This window comes from Pagrus major, chromosome 15 (genome assembly GCF_040436345.1).
Source record: "Pagrus major chromosome 15, Pma_NU_1.0".
Lineage (NCBI taxonomy): Eukaryota > Metazoa > Chordata > Actinopteri > Spariformes > Sparidae > Pagrus > Pagrus major.
This window is the reverse complement of record NC_133229.1, coordinates 32001263-32021332: the sequence shown is the minus strand read 5'-3', so window position 1 is coordinate 32021332 and position 20070 is coordinate 32001263. Positions and strand designations below refer to the sequence as shown.

Genomic DNA, 20070 nt, shown 5'->3' with positions numbered 1-20070 from the left:
AAAAACAATTTCTTATAAAACTATATTTGTATATTTTTTTTGGTTTGTTATTTTTATAGAAAAGAAACTAATTTAGAAAAGAAACTAAAACGAGGTGCTCAGAGAGCCGGATGGCGGAGCACCGGGACGACTGGACCCTGGTCCGGAGGGATGGGCGACGCCGGCCGGCGCGCTACCCGGATGAGGACGAAAGAGATGGGTGGACGGAGAGAGCCCCACCAGTTTCTGACTGGAGGAGGGATGAAGTCCCAGCCCCCAGATGGGGACGGGATAGATTCTCCTCCTCCGACAGGAGACAGGATTTTTCCCCCTCCCCTAACCCTAACCCCCTAACCCTAACCCTAACCCTAACCATTGTCCTAACTCCTAACCCTAACCACATCTTTTGCCCTAACCCTAATCATTGGCCTAGTCCCTAACCCTGGCCCTAACCCTAACCCTAACCATTGGCCTAGTCCCTAACCCTAACCACACCCTTTGTCCTAACCCTAACCATTGTCCTAACCCCTAATCCTAACCACATTCTTTGCCTTAACCCTAATCATTGTTCTAACCCCTAACCCTAACCACACTCTTAAAAATTTCATAATTACAAATATTTAAATTTTATAATTAATTAAAAACATTTATAAATACTTAAAATATATAAAGATATAAATATATACTCTATAACATTACATTTGTTTGGCATAGGGTAAAAATTGTGTGGAAAGGGCTTTAAAAACTATTGGACTCATTAAGGGAATGAAAACACTAAGTTAAAAAGACAAGCTAAAAACAGAGGGTATAAATAGAGGGAACATAGGGAGAGAGCTCATTATTCATTTGACCAGCATGCAGTACAGAGCTCTTTCGGCAGCCAGCATTGCAAGCCAGCTATAGTTCTTTAGTGTGCCAGTACCTGAAGAAGACTCGTACAGAGTCGAAACGTCGTTTGTTTATTTTGGCACACCTTCCTTTGTTCTTTATTTAAAAACAATTTTTTTTTTTTTTTTTTTTTTCTAAAAACACAAATTTGATACTTTCCTCCTTTTGGAAAGCTTTTTAAGTTCATTCAATTTTTTTCAACAATAAAAACAAAAGTTTTTTTAAAAACTAAAAAAAGAAAAAAAACCATGACTGATTGGACTGAAGTCCGGTACGGCAAACGCCGCGGTAACCGGCAAGTCCGCTGGGACCAGAGGGGCGGGAGATCCTATGGGTGGATGGACAGTGCACCCACCTTCTCCTCTCGGAGGGGGTATCAGGATCCCTATCCTAACCCTAACCCTAATTTGATTCTCACCCCTAACCCTAATCCCAAACCCTGACCTTAACCCGCAAATTGACCCAAGGAGGTCGGACAACCCTAAAACGGTTACGATTAAGGATTCCGTATATAGCCCAAAGAGAGGCAAAAAGAATATATACGAGGTACGCAAGGATAAGTTTATCGCCGGTTAATGGTAAAGGATGGAGGATAGGCAGTGGAGTAGGGAAATGAAGAGGGAAAAGGAACATGGGAAATAAGGATTAAGGACTAAATTCATTAATAAATATATAATAAATATATAAATATAAATATTTATAAATAAGTTAAAAACAACTATATAAAAACAATTACGTTTGCACTAAGTTAAAAACAACTACGTTTAAAACAAGCAAGTTCATAGGAAGGGATAACACTAAGTTAAACATAACAATTTAAAAACAAGTCAGTTCATTAAGGGAGAGTATAAAAGGGAGAAAGACAAGCAGATCATTCAGTTTGGCGTTAGACTTCGGAGGAGCAACATCTCCCCAGCTAATTGGAACAAGGGATACTTACCTGTATGTCGTGGCTTATGCCTGAAGAAGTCCAAGTAGGACGAAACGTCGCGAGCGCCACCTAGAGGACATACAGAAGAAAAACAATAAGGTTAACCAACTCAAATATGGGAGGGAATTATAAAAAACAATAAAAGCCAAACAACAAAAACCAAAAAAATGGAAAAATATAAAAAACTAAAAAAATAGAAAAATATAAAAACACAAAATATTGTTTTAGCGGTGTATACTTGATATAAATTTTATTTTATGATAAATATATCTACCCTAGAAAAACTATAAATATTATTACTTAAATACACCGCGCTCAAACCTAATTAGAAGAAGATGGGGACGGGGGTGTGGCCTGTCTGTAGGGTGGAGAGTGCACCTTTGGGACCACATAAGTGGGGCCCATTTCAGTCCCCTTACCTCCCCTTCCAAATGTAGCCTCCAAGTAGATATATATTCCAATCTGTTGCCCGTTTTGGCGCCACCTGGTGTCTGTTTATAGTAAAGCCAAATTCCAAGGAGATTCCTAGTTGGGTATTCCCACCCATTGAACAATTTGGAAGTTCTTCCAAATCACCCAATATTTCCAGGTTGGGTATTCTGGCAAATGTTAAATATTCCAAAAAGTGGAAACACTGCCTAAACCCCTATAGAAAAGTTTCTAGTAAATATACAAACAGGAAATGGAGATAGGAAGATAATTAGTGAATTATATCATACATTTTTGTCCATGAATCTACATAACTCTTTTCAGATAAAGCAAAGGTGGGAGGTGGAAATGAACATGGTGATATCGCAGGACAACAGGGAGGAGGTTTGCACTGAGGCGCACCTGGTTACAAATTCTAATACATGGAGAGAATTTAAATGGAAAATAGTCACCAGTTTTTTCAGATAACCTGAAATCGTATCCAAAACTCACTCCAGTTGATGCTGGAGGAATTGTGGAGCATACATTGCCAATCACACCCATGTATTCTGGTTATGTCCCAAACTAAAGACATTCTGGGGAGACGTATTTGATGCTCTTAAACAGGTTTTCCTACAAGATATATCACAAGATTAAAAGAGAATAAAATTACATATAAAATACAAAAATAAATTAAAAGACACAAAACATGAGTAAAAAATAATAAAAGCCACGCAATACAAAGCAATGAAAACAAGGAGATAAAATCGATGTCTTACTGGGTGTCAAAGGCCAAGGAGAAGAGATGGGTTTTAAGAAGTGATTTAAAAACAGACAGAGAAGAGGCCTGTTTAACGTGCTGAGGCAGATCGTTCCATAGTTTAGGAGCCGACACAGCAAAAGCACGGTCCCCTCTGAGCTTCCGCTTAGTTTTAGGCACACTCAGGAGCAGCTGATCAGCTGACCTGAGAGAGCGGGTGGGGGTATAAGGGTGTAGAAGCTCAGAGAGGTAGGGCGGGGCAAGACCATCCAGGGATTTAAAAGCAAATAAAAGAATTTTAAAATGGATCCTAAATTGAATGGGCAGCCAGTGGAGTGAGGCTAAAATGGGGGAAATGTGCTTGTGTTTACGTGTGCCAGTTAAAAGACGTGCAGCTGCATTTTGCACCAACTGGAGACGGGCAATGGAGGACCCACCAACCCCCACATACAGTGCATTGCAGTAATCGGGCCGAGTGGTAACAAAGGCGTGGATTACCGTCTCAAAGTGCTGCCTTGTAAGAATTGGCTTTATTTTGGCCAGCTGCCTCAACTGGAAAAAGCTAGATTTAACAACAGCTTTGATCTGACTGTTGAGCTTAAGCTCAGGGTCCACTTTAACTCCTAGGTTTGTGATGCTAGGCTTGATATACTGGGCCAAGGAACCCAGGTCTACGGGGGGGGGGGGGTCCCAGTGGTGCCACCGAAAACCATCACTTCAGTCTTTTTATCATTGAATTTTAAAAAGTTATTTGCCATCCAGGCCTTTATGTCATTGAGACACTTAAGTAACACCCTGGCATCGAATTCATCTTTCTTTTTAAGAGGCAGATAAATCTGACTGTCGTCCACATAACAATGAAATGAAAGGCCGTGCTTCCTAAGTATGGAACCAAGCAGGAGCAAATAGAGAGAGAAGAGGAGAGGGCCAAGAACTGAGCCCTGTGGGACTCCACACAAGAGAGGAGCAGAGGAGGATACAGAGTCACCAAGGCTGACACAGAAAGTTCGATCAATCAAGTATGACCTGAACCACTCCAGTGCTATGCCACTGATGCCCACCCACTGCTCCAATAAATGTTACTTACATCTGCTGTGAAATGTATAACCAGTGGATGGCTGAAACTGACACCCCACATATAATACATGGAGAAAATTACATATTTATTAACCCTCCAAAACCCCACCTTCACCAAACGGTGGAGTCCTGTTGTGACTCTAATGATAGAATGAGGTGTAACAGAAAACTTACTCCTGCTTTATACATATTTTACGCAATGCTTGTATGTATGTCTGTATATGTATATTATTATTTATTTTGGAGTGGATATTACATTGTTTCTGTTTGTCTTATTTGTTTATAACTTATAACTTGGTTATAATGTGTACAAATGTTGCTTACAGTTGGATAGAGCAAGAACAAAATGTATATGTTGCACTGTTGTTGACAAAAAACAATAAAAAAGTAAGTTAAAAAAATAGGTTAGATAAAACTGGAGAGCTGGATCACCTGCTGTCGCTAAGATCACACCTGCTGTCGCTGGGATCACACCTGCTGAGACATGGACAGTGCAGTGAAACAGATGACATCAAAGATGTGAGTCTGGTGAAACAGGTGAACTAAACCATGTTTCATGTTGTTCTGGTGTGACCCGTCACTGGATGGTCTCTGGGAGTTTGTGAATGAGTTTTACCATTTGCAAGGATTCTGATCTGATCCTGAATCTGCCCTCTTCCTCAGAGACAAGTATGTGATCAAGAATACAAATTTACTATAACTGAGCAACATCTTAGCTGCAGGCTTACATGTAACAAATATGAAGCGTAAATTCAGATAAAATTTGTTTAAATATCATCATATTGACAACATCATTGATTGGTGGAGTCCAGGGTGGGTAGTACCAGGGCGCTGGTTGTACTGTTGAGCCGCCAAAAGAGGTCGTGGGCTTAAATCACAGAGACACTGAGCTGCTCTGATGATTGTTACTCTGTCTCTCACAATATCAGAGGAAGATGCATCATCAACTCCTCCTCCTCCATCTCGAACAGACTAGGAGTGTATGTGACCTGTCCTGCTGGCATTCTGTCCTTCTTCAGCGTCCTCTGACACTCTCATCCACCTACAACAATACATTCACTGAAGCTATTTATCCTGGCTTTGGATTCAGACTCTGGTCATGGTCTAACCCATCTGGTTTCTCAGTGTCTCTGTGGGATGGAGAGTCTTGTCCTGTGCGGGCAGAGCAAAGGATGCTGGGATGAAGGTATGAATGTGTTGAAACTCTGAGGGAGGAGGCACATGGATGTGTGTTCGTCCTGGGGGGGGCGGCAGAGGAAGTTCAGGGATTCAAGTACAAAGGAACAAAGACCATGTGATAACTCAATCTGTAAACTCCTGTATAAACTTTGATCTTCTCTCATGAAACATTAACATTTTTAGAGTCAAACGTGGCTGCTTGTTTATCTCATCTTCTTCTCTTTGAAACCAGAAAGAATGTTTTCAGTTTTTACAACTCAAATATTAAAAAACAGAAAACTTTAAAACTGGGTCTAAAACTGAACTTTTGTGTCTGTGAAGAAAAGATGTGTTAACTGTCAAACATAAGTCTTCTATAAAAATATTCAAATTACTTACAATCTGTTGAGTGTCTGCTTTAAACTCTCGGTTACTTTGTTTTCAACTGCACTGTTTTGTTTGTCTATTTCTTAATTTTGTTTGTCTCATCACTTGTGTAAAATTTCGTCTTTATTCATTCTTCTACCAAAGCCCCCCCCACAGGAGGTCGATTTTAGTTGTTATTTTACTCAACTGCAGATTTTTGGACTTTGTAATGATGTCGGCACATTTATTCCTCAACATGTTGACTCTGAACGTTGCCTTTTCTTATCAACATGTTTGGTTTAAATTATTTCTCCTCTGCTTAAGATAATGACTTCAGTGGAATTAAGTTGATTTTACTGTTTGCAAAAAAACATTTTGATCAATCCTCCACCCACAAAGCTTCATTTTTAGTCTGACTACACATTAATCACTAGTTTTGCCCTCATGTAGTGCGTCAGATAACTATTAAAAAACCAAAGACTTTGAAACTGAGTGAATAAAGTTGAGGCGAGAGAGTGTTTTCTGTCTTGTGAGGCTCATTTTTCTAACACGATTTTTTCCTTGAAAGATATTTCACTTGTTTTCACACAAAATTATTGTTTCACACATTGTTTTTTATGTTCCTCAAATATTTTTTTCTATCAGTTTCACACATTTTTATTCACTTGATTTTACACACTTAAAAAACATTTTTCTCTTCCTGACAAAAAAATAAATCCCATTCCACTCTGACGTGGCTTTTTTTCAATTTCACAAATGAACAAAAAATTCTCCCTACATTTTTTTGCACTTTTCCTCCCAAACTTTACTGAAACGTTTTTTTTTTTCACGTCTTCACAGATGGCAACAGGAAGATTTTTTCTCTGGTGATCCATTTTCTCTTCCATTTCCTGTCAAGTCTGTTACTGCAGTGGAAACATTTTTTTACCAGGATAATCTAAGTCCCCCCCCCCCCACCTGAAAAAATTCACATACCTCTACATGAAGTACAAAATTCTCATCACACTCACATTTTTTTGCCAGGTAAAAAAAGATTCATTTATGAAGCCAAGTGATTTTTTTCCCCCATGTTTGAAACCAAGTAATTTTTCTTCGCAGGAGGCTTGTAATGGCTTCATTTATTGGATATGGGATGATGTTTGTGCTCCCTTCATCTTAGGTCTCGTACCACAAACTTTAAAACAAACGTTCAGTTAAACTGTCGTTCATGTGTCTTGTATTGTTATTTACTTGTTAGATTATTATTTTATTTATTTATTATTATATTGTTCTTGTTCCACACAGAGGACATACATTATCCTGGCTAAAGTTCAGGTCAGACTGAGAACATTTCTTCATTTGCCCCTCAGGGCTTCTGAACATGCATCTCATCATTTTGACAAATTTAGTTTTGATTCCGAAATGATGAGATATTTCTACTTACAATATAGTTCAGACTTGAGAAAGACAAATTTAAAACTCTATACTTTTATCTTTGGCAGGATTTATTTATGCATGTTTTCTCTTCCATATTTAGCAGTGGGACGCAAACGGAGGCAAACTTGCTTCACAAATGAGGAAAAGACAAGGAGGCGGGACTTTCTTCGTCTAGAAGCTTTATTGATAATTGTTTACATCTCACAATGCATTCCACAAACACGGCTCCCGGCTGGAAGCTTTTTATCGTCACAATTGAAGTATGAAGTTTATCATTCACAATTATACTTGCATAACAAACAAATGCTCGAAGGATTCCCAAAGTCACATCAAGTTGCAACTTTATTAAGATATTGGCTCCACAGACAGTATGTTTATTTATTTTTTTCTTTAAATCCCATTTCATTTTTTTTTGTCACTTTTTAAATATTTTATCTGATGTGGATGAATGTAAACGTGTTTCTTCCAGAGTTTTCATTACTAGACAGCTGCAATGACATGGAAATAACAACTTTATGTAATTCATGTGTTTTATTTGTCTGGCAAAGGTTTTCTAGATGATTCTAGCTAGAGTTACTCAGAAGCGATGAAAGTTTTTAAATGGTAGTACAAGCCCCGCCCCTCCCCCCTCCCTCGCTGCCTCATTAGGAGTCAAAGACGGCGTTCACAAATTCGTCATTCGTCACGTCGAGGCAAAACCACGCAGCAGGTTATAGAGGAAACGAGCTCGAAGCTTGAGGGACACGACGGTTAAATCACAAAAAACTTCTAACTCTGAACTCAAAATACCAAAATAAGAAAAAATACAAATGAGGTGCTGTTTGCGGCTCGACTTTCACAAAACCAGCAGAGGAAGAAAGAGATATCTTCGCTCGGCTCGACTGCGGGAAGGGAAAACGCAAAATGACAAGAAAAACACCCACCGAGCCCAGCTGAAGGAGCATTCAACTCCCACAATGCACTGGGTGGGAGAGGGAGGATTACTGAAGTTTAAAATGTGTTTCTCACAGAAACAAACATTTCAAAACTCCATTAAAATAAAAAATGTTACATATCATCAAGGCGACGTCGATGTCGTGAACCTCAGCTGAACTCCGACCTGCTTCAACTTCTCCAGAAAACACAAAAAAAGGAATTCTGAACTGGAAAACAAGTGTTTTTATTATTTTGACAAATAAAGTTAGAAGGGCTGCGTCCACGCCAGACCCCTCGTCTCCTCCAACCTCCCTTCATATCCACCCCACCCCCCCACCCCCCCACAACCATCTTCCTCTCAGGACTTCCTGAATCCAAACTCGTCGTTTCTTCACTCCGCTTTACGTTTCATCCCCGGCACCTTCGCCTGGATCCTGCAGGACGACAGGAAGTTCAGACAATGATCACAACGATGGAAAGTAACAGATCATTCAGACAGACAGGAGAGCAACACATCATTCAGACAGACAGGAGAGCAACAGATCATTCAGACAGACAGGAGAGCAACACATCATTCAGACAGACAGGAGAGTAACAGATCATTCAGACAGACAGGAGAGCAACACATCATTCAGACAGACAGGAGAGCAACACATCATTCAGACAGACAGGAGAGCAACAGATCATTCAGACAGACAGGAGAGCAACAGATCATTCAGACAGACAGGAGAGTAACAGATCATTCAGACAGACAGGAGAGCAACACATCATTCAGACAGACAGGAGAGCAACACATCATTCAGACAGACAGGAGAGCAACAGATCAGCAGATTGTGATCAGACTGTGTACGTCTCACATACAATGATTGTATCTGCTGATGGTTCCCACACTCCCAACAGAACTGGTCCAACTGGTTACCATCAGTCATCACAAACAACATGGTTTCACACCTGATAGGTTCCTTGTGGACAAGTTTGGGCCACTCTGTTTTTTGAGGTTCTGACTGAATGTGTTTTTTTTTTACTGCTCTTTCTCATCCTAATGTCCGTCCCTGATTTGAGTCTCTGGATTGAACTTGTACAGTTGTCATGGCAACAGAAACACAGCTGGTTGATGTGATCAGCAGTAATGAAAACGTTCTGTGATCTTGTCTATCAAAGATCTATCATATCTCATCTTTTACAGGAACATGAAGCACCAGTTAGTCCACTCTGAAAACACCCTTTCTTATTAACGTCGTCTCAATGTGGACAGAAGGAGGACAAACAGACGGAGGGAAGAAACTGTCCACTTACTTTCCAACAACGTCTTTGACCTGGTTGTTGACCAGAGCCAGGTAGTGGTCGATCTGAGCCTGAAACACAGACCGAGACAGAGTCAGGACCGATAACAGCAACAACTTTCATTAAAAATCTGTTTGTGTCAGTACTTAACAGAAAACCTGCTGTGTCCATATGAATGAAGGGAAACATGAAATAAACGTGTGAAACAACATGACTCAGCAGATTACATCTATAATGTCTGTTGTTGTGTGTGTCGGTGTGAAGTGAGGCTCAACAACACAGCAGCATTTCAAAGAACATTTACTGAGATGGAAGAATTCATCCAGTAAAAGTATCAATACGTTCAAATACTCTTCTACAAGTAAACATCCTGCATTCATGCATGTAAAAATACTGAAGTATCAGCTGAAGATACATAAAATCATCAGAAGGACTTTTGTTGTGACTCCTCTGATACTTCACATTGTTCACACATGGATGACTAACAACTTTATTTAGGGTGTTTCAGGAAAAGGCCCACAGATTTCTTCTGTTAGAGTTGGAAACCAAAGGTGAAGACAGGCGTTACCCATGACAACATCTAAACTTCTCATTTCACATATTGATTCTGTCTTAATGCGTCGACAACGTTGGATTTTCACACAGTTCTCAGAAGAGCAGCAGGGTTAGATGACTTTTGATGATTTATGATATAAATATGATCACTGAGACTTTGTCACTTCCCTGATTTTTCCTTAAAGAAGATCAAATTTACAGTGAAATGTTGAGTTACTATTGATGAGATGGTTGTTACCTGGTGTTTCTCGTAGACGATCGGGCAGCTGAACGCTCCAATCAGACCTGACGAACAGGAAGAAGAAGAAAAGTTGCATTTAGTGATCAAAACTTCAGACCTGCTGCTTCTCATTAGTTGATTTAAAACCAAAATGTTAAAACTACAGATAATCAGATCTGTCGAAAAACAACACAACGGTTTAAATGTCTGATCTTTTATATTCTTCTACAGGCATCAACGTCCTTCATTCACCACCTGATGGAGCCAAAGTAAGAAATATTAACTTCCTCTACAGTCGCTTTACATTCATCATCAGTGTGAGGCTCTAAGGATGATGGGAAACAACAGCTTCATATCAGCACATGTGACCCTTTCCTCACCCAGAATAAGAAGAGTGAGCCCGTTGAACAAGGCACCAACGTAGGTCAGGATCCACATCAACACGGCAAACTGCAGAGAAGAAGAAACGTCACAGTTCATTAAAATACCATCAGGATGTAAACAAGTCTACAGACCAGAGAACATCGTCTGCACATTATCTGATACACAAAACATCTTTAATTAGCTAGCAAACAATGAAAGACAAGGATCAATACCACTGATGGATCAATACCACTGATGAGGATCATGTCTCATGAAACAGACACTCAAAGATCAAAACTACAAAGTGATCACACGACTCATCTATTCATTTTCTGGCTGCACAAAGCCTCATAGCCTCACTCCTAATATGTATGTGTGTGTGCGTATATATATATATATATATATGAATATAATATGAAGCTGCTGCTGTAACATGATGTGACAGTTTTAAGGATGAACATGGAAACAGCCGCCAGGAAAAACAAACCAACCACAGTTAAACTGTTTCACTTCCGACTGGAGTGGCAGATTAAACATGTGTGGCGTTTGATGACAGGCTGCTGCGGACGGCACAGCGAGGAGGACAACAGGAAGTTCATCAGAGGCAGGAGAATAACATGAACATCCCATAATACATCCAGACACACACATTTGTAATCCACATTCCTGAGGCTGAAACTTCCTCCTGATGGGATTAAAAGATTCAGACGTTTTTACCCTGTTAGGGAATTTCTTCTGCTCTGACGCTGCTGTGGCAGAGTGCAGATCTGTATTTGGACTGGAGGGTGGAGGGTGGAGGGAGCTGGCTGGAGGGTGGAGGGTGGAGGGAGGTGACGACAGGCCTCTGACAGCTGTAGAGCTCTCAGTACAACTGGACTGAAGTGTCTTATATTAACACACTGGAGGTGCTACTGATCAACACAGCTGATCCTTCAGAATCCACGACTGAAAGGACAGAAGGTCCACATGACGTAGAGGAGAACGCCAAATTAAAAGCAGAACTTAACACCGAGTGTCAAAGTAAAGCAGGAGACGAAGACGTGCACAGATTTGTCATGAGACGATAGTCACTTGTTCTTGTACCAAAACAAACATGGACGCCAAGCAACCGAGACCTCATGTTAAAAAAGCCCAAAAATGTTGGCAAGCTCCTGGATGGAGGTGTGTAGGACTGTAGGGTTTCTGTAGGGTGACCTTCAGGTAAAGTTGTTTATTTACAAGGTGATGTCATCAATCACCAACGTCAGATATCAAACACGTTTAAAATCATCTTTATGATAATGACTGGATCTGAAGACTTCAGGTTAGACTCTATGATTTTATGTGTTGACACCAACTCACCCACAAACAGGAGATTTAACAAGCAGCTAGCAGCAGTTAGCAGCTAGCAGCAGTTAGCACCGAAACAGTGAGACAATGAGGGCCAGGAGGTGCTTCCCCTCCAATAGGACCAGATCCACTGCCATATTCCAGTGGCTGTAGTAACTGTTATCACCGTAGTTTAGACGGCGCTGCCCGCCTCGTTTGTTTCTGCTGTTAAAATGTGTCTTTAACCGTCTTCGACCAGCTGGCGTCTCCTTCCTTTACGTTAATTTATAATTTCTGTGTGAGCCAGCGTCGTTCTCACCTTGATGGAGTCGACCAGGTCCTCGACCAGGAACAGGCGCCTTAATTCACCGATGGTCTTGTTGAGTTTGGCGAGAACCATGTCGCTGTACTTGTGGACCATGTCCTCAGACAGCGCCACCTCCTGGTCAAGGTACTGCCTGAAGGGGACAGCAGAGGAGAGGGTGATGAAAATGTCTGAATCTTTTACAAATAATAATAATAATAATAATAAGCTTTATTTATATAGCACTTTTTGGAAACCCAGTTTACAAAGAGGACAAATGAAATAAATGGCATTTATAGTTTAACAATTTGAAACAAACAACTGAAAAAGAGAAGTAATGATAAAAATTAATAAAATAAGCAAAATAAAGAAATGGAATAAATCAAATAGGTAAAAAACAAACAAACAAATCAATTAATATAATAAACTCAAACGGTCGGAGCAAAAGCAAAAGGACGACATCACTTAAAAGGCAAGTCTATAAAAATGTTTTTTAAGAAGTGATTTAAAAGAAGTTACTGATCCTGCGAGCCTCATCTCCTCAGGCAGGGCGTTCCAAAGCCGAGGGGCCCTGATGGCGAAGGCACGATCAACTTTGGTTTTTATCCTCGACTTTGGATCGCTTAGAAAGGCCCCGCGCGAGGATCTAAGTCTGCGAGCTGGCTCGTAGGGAATTAAAATGTCTGCTATGTGGGTCGGAGCCAGACCCACGAGTGCTTTAAAAGTGATCAGTAAAATCTTAAAATCAATTCTAAAATGGACGGGGAGCCAATGAAGGGAAGCTAGGACTGGGGTAATGGGATGCCGTCTGTTAAAACCAGTTAGAAGCCTAGCTGCTGAATTCTGTGACAGTTGGAGGCGAGAGAATGATTTCTGTTTTTGAGTTATTAAGTTGTAGGAAATTTAGAGCCATCCAACAGTTGATATCTTTAAGACAGTCTAAGACAGCAGCTAGGCTTCTTGGGTCACTGGGCCTCAGCAGAAGGTATATTTGTGTGTCGTCTGCATAGCAGTGGAAGACGACATTATGGTGTTCGATAATCTGGCCGAGTGGGAGCATATAAAGACATGCTTACACCATGATTACAGTAGTTTTAATAGAAAAGCTGACATCCACTGCTGAGTTGGTGCAACTTTAACTCTTTCATCCACCGGCCAGATGTTCACACTTTAAAAACACTTACTAGATTAAAATCAATACTCTTAAACCCTTCAGCCATTTCACAAATTGATCTCAAATCTCCCAAACTGTTCACATTATTTTAATCTTAACCATTTCCAATTATTTTGTCTTTTAAATTATCTGCCCTAACGGCAAAGTGTTATGGGTTTTATCTAACTGAAATTTATATTATTTCTATCAAATTACCTGTTTGCTTTTTGTTGTTGTTGTTTTTTTGTTATCTTTGCTTTGTCTTTTTACTGCCTGTTGTGAGCTCGACTTTAGTTTGTCAGTATTTGTTGTTGTTCTTCCTTTTCTTTGCTGTCTGACTTTGTGTCATTGTTGAGGTCTCTCCACTGGCTTCCTGTTTGCCAGAGGATAAGTTTTAAAATTTTATTATTGACTTTCAAGACCATGAACGGCTTGGCTCCCCCTTATCTAGGTGACCTGCTTGTTGCCCACACTCCATGTAGAACATCACGGTCAGCCGACCAATTCCTCCTCAGCATACCAAAATCTAGACTAAAAACGAGAGGTGATCGAGCCTTCCCGGTCGCTGCTCCAAAACTTTGGAACAACTTGCCATTCTGCATTAGAACAGCTCCAAATTTAGAAAATTTTAAATCCCTGCTCAAAAACCACCTCTCCACCTTTAACACTCCTAACTGACTGATTGTTTTATCATGACAGTTCTTATTGTTTCTTATATTTTATTTTATTGTTTTATTGTGTTTTATTGTGCTTTTATCTGATGTATTTAATTGTAATTGTATTTGTTTTTCATTGTAAAGCGCCTTGGCTAAAGGTGCTACATAAATAAAGCTTGACTTGACTTGACTTGACTTGACCCTAACCCTTCCACTCAATCATCTCTACAGTATGAAGCTTGATTGATGGATCAACACTGTTTTTGGCTGGTGCTTATTTTGAGGTGCTAAATATTCAATAAAATCTGTTCCGAGTCACTTTAATCTCTTTGCAGACGTGTTCTGACTTTTTAAATGCAGCTCTCATTCGTCTCTCTGATGTTGTAAAATCTGTAGAAATCAGCTTGTAAAGCGACTCTGAGCTCACTCTTCTCCGGCTTATGTTAATCTGAGCTAATTGGCCTCTAGTGTGCTGTGAGGTCAGTGTGGAGGTAAAAACACAGTAAGAAGGTTTTGTCCAACAGCCAGGAAGGAGGATAAAGAAGCAAACTAACAGTAAGAGGAGGAAGTAAACAGTCACTGCTTCACAGGATACACAGATGTATTTATGTGTTTGTGTGATGTGACCTTTGACCTCTTCACTGAAATTAAATAAAAGATCAAAGATTTTCTGTTAAAACGATCTTATCTGTGCTCAACATACATCCTAACATCAGGAGACGGATCAGACCGCCTGCGGCACTGACTGATAATTAAGATTAATTAGGTCAGTGATTTCTGTGATGTGATTGGCTGATTTAAAGTCTCAGTGAAACCCTGACCCAGTTCTTCTTTGGGTTCTTTTTACAACACAAGGAAAAAGAAGTGTGGGATATAAAGTCAAAGGTCATAATGACCAAAAGTAAAGATATCATGTTAAAGACTTTTACTCAAGTACTGAAGAATTTTAAGCATCTGACATTTAAGTACAACTAAATTATGTGCTACTTTGGCTGTGATGCAGCGTGTAATCTGTAATCCCCACTGTAACTAGTAACTAAAGTTATCACATACATGTAATGAGTGGAAGTATAAAGTAGCATGAAGCTCAGATACTCTCGTACAAGTATGTGTCTGAATATCTTCAGAAAGAACTCTGTTATTATTATTAGTACTACTATCATTACATCACTGTGGAAGAGAGTTCGGGCCACTGTAAATACATTTGAGTTCTGACTTTATTTCTCAGAATTCTGAGATGAAAGTCGAACTGGTGAAGAAAAAGTCAGAACTCTATTTTTTAAATTATTTTTCTTTAACAATGGCCCTAATCCTCTTCCGTACATTATTATTAATAAAAGCTGGCATATAATAAATCTTCTATCGGACTAAAGTCTCATCTGTAAATCGTGACGCTGACACAAAGTGACGTCCGGGTCCACTATCGGCGCTGAAGCCTCTGACTCACTTGAATGGGTGTCCCTCATCTGACTTCTGGATGGCCTGCAGGATGCCTTTGTATATCCTGAAGCAGATGGTGACTGAGAGCAGAGCCAGGCCGATGTAGGAGCTCACGCTGACGATGCTGCACACCATCAGGGAGAGGAGGAGCAGCAGGGCGGCGCCGAACACCACGCTCGTGGTCTTCACATCACGCCAGTAGAGGAGATCCACCACTGCAGGAGGAGGAAGACTGAGGGTTAGTGTCAATCATCCACAGAGGAGTCACTGAGCTCCACTGTGTCCTCAAATGAAACCTGCAGCTTTCATGAGATATTTTATATTTCTGTTTGTCGAATCTTGATAAAAACAATCAGGATAATTGATAGTGGTATCTGTTTGGCTCAATAACACAGTCATATATTTACTTCCTGGTTTATTTTACAAAGCATCTTTTCACTCATTCATAAATCCTCAGCTTCCTGCCGTGACTGAAGACTCCACTTGCTGATTGTTAACCCACAAGAAAAGTTCAAATGTGTGGAAATACTGCAGAGATGAGGAGCCCAACTTTAAATGGCCAGTTATTTATGCAGGAAAGATTATTGTTATATCTGTGATGCAGTTTAATGTTTGTTTAACAAAGATTAAGGTCAAATAAAGAGTTTCAAAAGTACGTTGATGATTCCTGGGATAATGTCATAAACTACAGATATTTTAGACAGTCGTGACATTACATTTTCATATCGTCCCGTTCCTGGTCTGTGCACAGAAACTTCCCCCTTGTTCACACTTGTACCGATATTTTGTTTCAGGTCACCAACATGTGAGATTGTATAAATTGCCTTCTAAAGAAAACCCATATGTACACGTTTAACGTGTTTGGAGAAACGACGACGTCACACCTCAAGTTGTCCATGTTCATAATGTTCTTGTTTGGTATTTGACGCATCTGTGATGTAGACTTTATTGCCACCTACTGACAAATATCTGTATTAGAGGGGACAAGGCCTACATGATGTTTTATTTACAGCTCCAGCACTAACTTCCTTCTGTTCTGTGACAATTACGGGTTTAAACCTTTTAATTATGTTAAAACAAGATCTTTGTGTTGTCTAACTTTTTTAACAATTATCCAACTATTAATTGTTAACATGCCCAATAACTGATTAAGGATACTCTTTGAAATTTGACCTTCCAGCACATCACTAGATGAGACATCATGAGGTTTTCACTGATCTGATTGGATCGGTGTGTTTGAGTTAACGTGTCCTCAGGAAGAAAAAGTCAAAACTGGTCACATTTTCTGCTTCAGTTCTCAGCCGGCCATCACACGGGTGGTGCATGTGACTGTGTGGAGGTGGAGGTGGAGCATCTTTCAGTGCGTCTCCTCCATCCGCGACCCTGTGAGGTCAGAGGTTACTTTGTCAGACTCACCCTACAGGAAACTCACTGCAGCTGCTGACTCACCAGCGTCATCGTCTCTGAGCCTTCTGGACGTCTTACATTTTCCACCCTGACGCCACAACGATGACTTCACAGTGATGTAACGCCAGCAGCCACACTGAAGGTCACTAGCTTTGACCTGTGTGACTATGATTTTATTATGCCCCCAAAAATCACTCAACTTCCCCCCAGCTTCCTGTTGATGTCACGAAACAGGACGACTCTCAGGAGCTTTCAGAGTGCAATGAATAAACACTGGCACGCTTTAGCCCCGCCCCCTGCTTCCTGTCCTTTTGCCAGGGTTTGATGATGAACAAAATGGCTGCTTACAAACAGGCTGAGAGAAACAATCATGACTATCATGAAATCTGAAGCTTTTTCCTGCGACACACTTCCAGTTGGGCAGCGTTTTACAGACTAATTAAACTGATGTAGAAACTGCAGAAAAACATTTTATCATACTCGGTAACGATTGATCAATTGTTGGATTACTCCACTGAGATAAAAAATGACTTGAATGATTCATTTAAAGTAAAACTGCAGATATATCTATACTTTTAGACTGTTAGACAGTAGATGACATCGATCTGGGATTTGAGAAATGTTCTAATGTTTTTCTGTTTTCTGATGTTTTATAGAGTTAACAGTTAAATGATCGGGTATTTGCAGATTATTGATTAAAGCAAATTATGCCTGGATCGCAGAAAATATTTAATCTCCAAACTTGTTCATTTTTGGTGTCATTTTCAGCCGTAACTGTAAAGTCCAACCTATCTACCAATCTAATAATGTGATCATTTTATTCACTGTGTTGCTCTGGGAGCGTCTTCCAGTCAACACAAATACAACTTCTCAGACTAACTGCTGGTTCTGGACTGGTTCTGGATAAACTCCAGCTGTCAGTTTCTTCAGTCTGTGGCCTGACAGGTGAATTAAGTCTGCCAACTGTTTTCAACGACACTTTGAAATTGTAAGTTGATAAGTGATGAGTGACTTTTCTACCAGACACTTACTGTAAACTAACATCGTCATTGGTTCCGTCTGAACGAAACATTTTGGACTTTTTTGGCTATTTAGCCGCTGGAGCCTGCTCAGACAAAACGTCTACTGGGTGACAATGATCCTAAGAACAGTTGATATTTTTCTTATTATATTTTATTTTTTATAAGACCTTGGTCATTGGCCTTTAAGACGCAGGCACATATAAAACGACAGATTTTTGAATGGAATTTGGTTTGTTCTGTTCTATGGGGAGCCCGTTTTGACTAATAACTAACATTATTTTGTATTGTATTGGAGTTTTGTACTTCTTTGCCATTAGCTTAATGTTCACATAAAAGAGTTTGTTCAACATGACCACTTGTGATTCAGCACAAACTTCTTGTAAAGTCAGTTTAACCTTTCAGAAACAGCTGCAGTTCTTTAGACACAACTTGAGCTTCTATAGGTGCTTTACTCATAAAGGACATTTCATTTGTTAAGACGTTGACAGGCTGATTATAAAAGTTGACATTTCATTAAATGATTTATGCAGAAATAATGTATGACTCTACGCAACCAGTACAAGGTCTTACAGTAGTAAAGTATAGTAATATATTTATTCCAACCAGAAAGAAGTAATCAGATTAAGAGTTTAAATGGTAATTAGGCAAGGTTAGGCTTAGGGGTCAACATTTCGGTGGTGACATGAGGCTTTCTTTATTCTGCTTATTAGTGTAATATTAGGGTCCTTGTAACCACAGCTCCAGCCTCACTGAGTGTTAAGTATGTGGAGTTTAACCTGCAGGTTCTGTCTGACATACAGGTGCTGCAGGGAGCTGGCCCACTCTCCGAGGAGCTGACAGACAGGTGGTGTTGAGGTGGTGGCTGGGGGGTCAGACTGCTGGGAGACAGCTGAGTTCATGACCTGTGTCCTGTACCGAGCATGCTTATATTTCACCAGGGAATTCCAGGCAGGTCAGTGGACATTATTAGAAGTGAAGGAGTCGTGAGTTTCCTGCAGCTCTGACGCGGCTGCCAGCTGACACATGCTGTACTTTCTGACTCTGAACCACGAGGACGTCACGTCAAACTGCACGCAGGAATCTGACCATACCTATTGACATTACACAGCCGGAGAGCCTTCATAATGAAGGGTTCGCTGTAAAACTCAGCAGGTGCCATTAAAGAATAATAAAGTCTCAAACTCTTACAGATAAAGTGTGTTGCTGATAAGCAAAGCAGCATTAAAATGCAAACTGAAGAGACAATAGCAGGTGGTGTGAGCGAGGGCGGCCGTGTTGCTCAACACCACACACTGACCCACCGGCCACAATATGTTTGGCAGCCGCCCAAAGTATTTAACAGCCAATAAAAGAGCTTATGAGGCTGAAAACCTCAAATCAGATTTCAATATGTTGTTTCCAAGCAGACAAATCTAACTGACTGCTTTCACTGCAGGACGCCTGCTCAACACCAACACATACAGACTTATTCTGCTGACAGAAGATTTAAAGCTGAACTGACAAGTCGATGACATAATGAACAATCCATCAATCAATTAAGTCACATATCAAACAAAACAGACACGTTTTTTGTTTTCAGCCTTTCTATCTTTTCTATCAGTAACTCTTCAGTATGTTTGTGTTTTGGACAGCGGGTCGTAACAAGTGAGCGTCTCAACACATCGTCTAGAAAATATATATATATATATATATATATATATATATATATATATATATATATATATATATATATATATATATATATATACACACACACACACACATACATACACACCACTGATGAGTGTTTTTTCACTACTTTTTATTGACATAAACATTAAAGGTGTGTTGCAGCTAACCATGTTTTCATTATTGATTAATAATATTTATGAAAGGTCAAATGCCTGTCACAAGTTCTTAGACCTAATGTGATATCGGATGTCAGATATATAATCCAGTCAGTTGCATTAAAGTGAAATAGTCACACCGATTTTTTTGTTTCATTGTCAGAGAAAAGCAATGACACGTCTGTTGTTTCCTCCTGATCACCTGATTAACAACTAGTCTACTGACAAAAATACAATCTTCGTTTTAGTATATTAGGAAGTTAAATTCTAACCATTAAACATTTGCTGATTTAAACTCTTTAAACTCAAAAATTTAATGCTTTTCTTTGTGGTTTGTCAAATAAAACAAAATTACATCTCTATTGCAACTCTTTAAATGTAAATACATATTATAGCTGTTACATATAGCTATAGCTATATTTTACTACCTATATATTTTTTTACTTACTCTGATCTCTTGTCTTCTCCATTTATATTTTCTTCACATCTCTCTATAGTGTAATATTTCTATTCTAGAAGGAGCTACTGAACGTTCTCCTCAGGGACCAATAGACTAGTCTGACTCTAGAACAAGACACTTAAAGATGCTCAGTACAACTTACAAGATGCTGACGTGACGTCTTTTTGGAGATTT

At 39.8% G+C, this 20070-nt stretch overlaps 1 protein-coding gene across 7 annotated transcripts in view; it reads right to left on the bottom strand.

The window, feature by feature from the left end:
- Positions 1–7145: 7145 nt before the first annotated feature.
- rtn4a (reticulon 4a) overlaps positions 7146–20070 on the bottom strand; it is a 42382-nt gene continuing 29457 nt past the window's right edge. For all 7 annotated transcript variants that reach the window (XM_073481824.1, XM_073481826.1, XM_073481825.1 and 4 more), the window contains 6 exons: positions 15189–15396; positions 11948–12086; positions 10338–10407; positions 9976–10022; positions 9195–9253; positions 7146–8332 (listed from right to left, as the gene is read on the bottom strand). In XM_073481824.1, the coding sequence (XP_073337925.1) occupies positions 8290–8332; positions 9195–9253; positions 9976–10022; positions 10338–10407; positions 11948–12086; positions 15189–15396 (566 nt within the window). In that variant the 3' untranslated portion in view covers positions 7146–8289. The remainder of the gene's footprint in view (positions 8333–9194; positions 9254–9975; positions 10023–10337; positions 10408–11947; positions 12087–15188; positions 15397–20070) is intronic.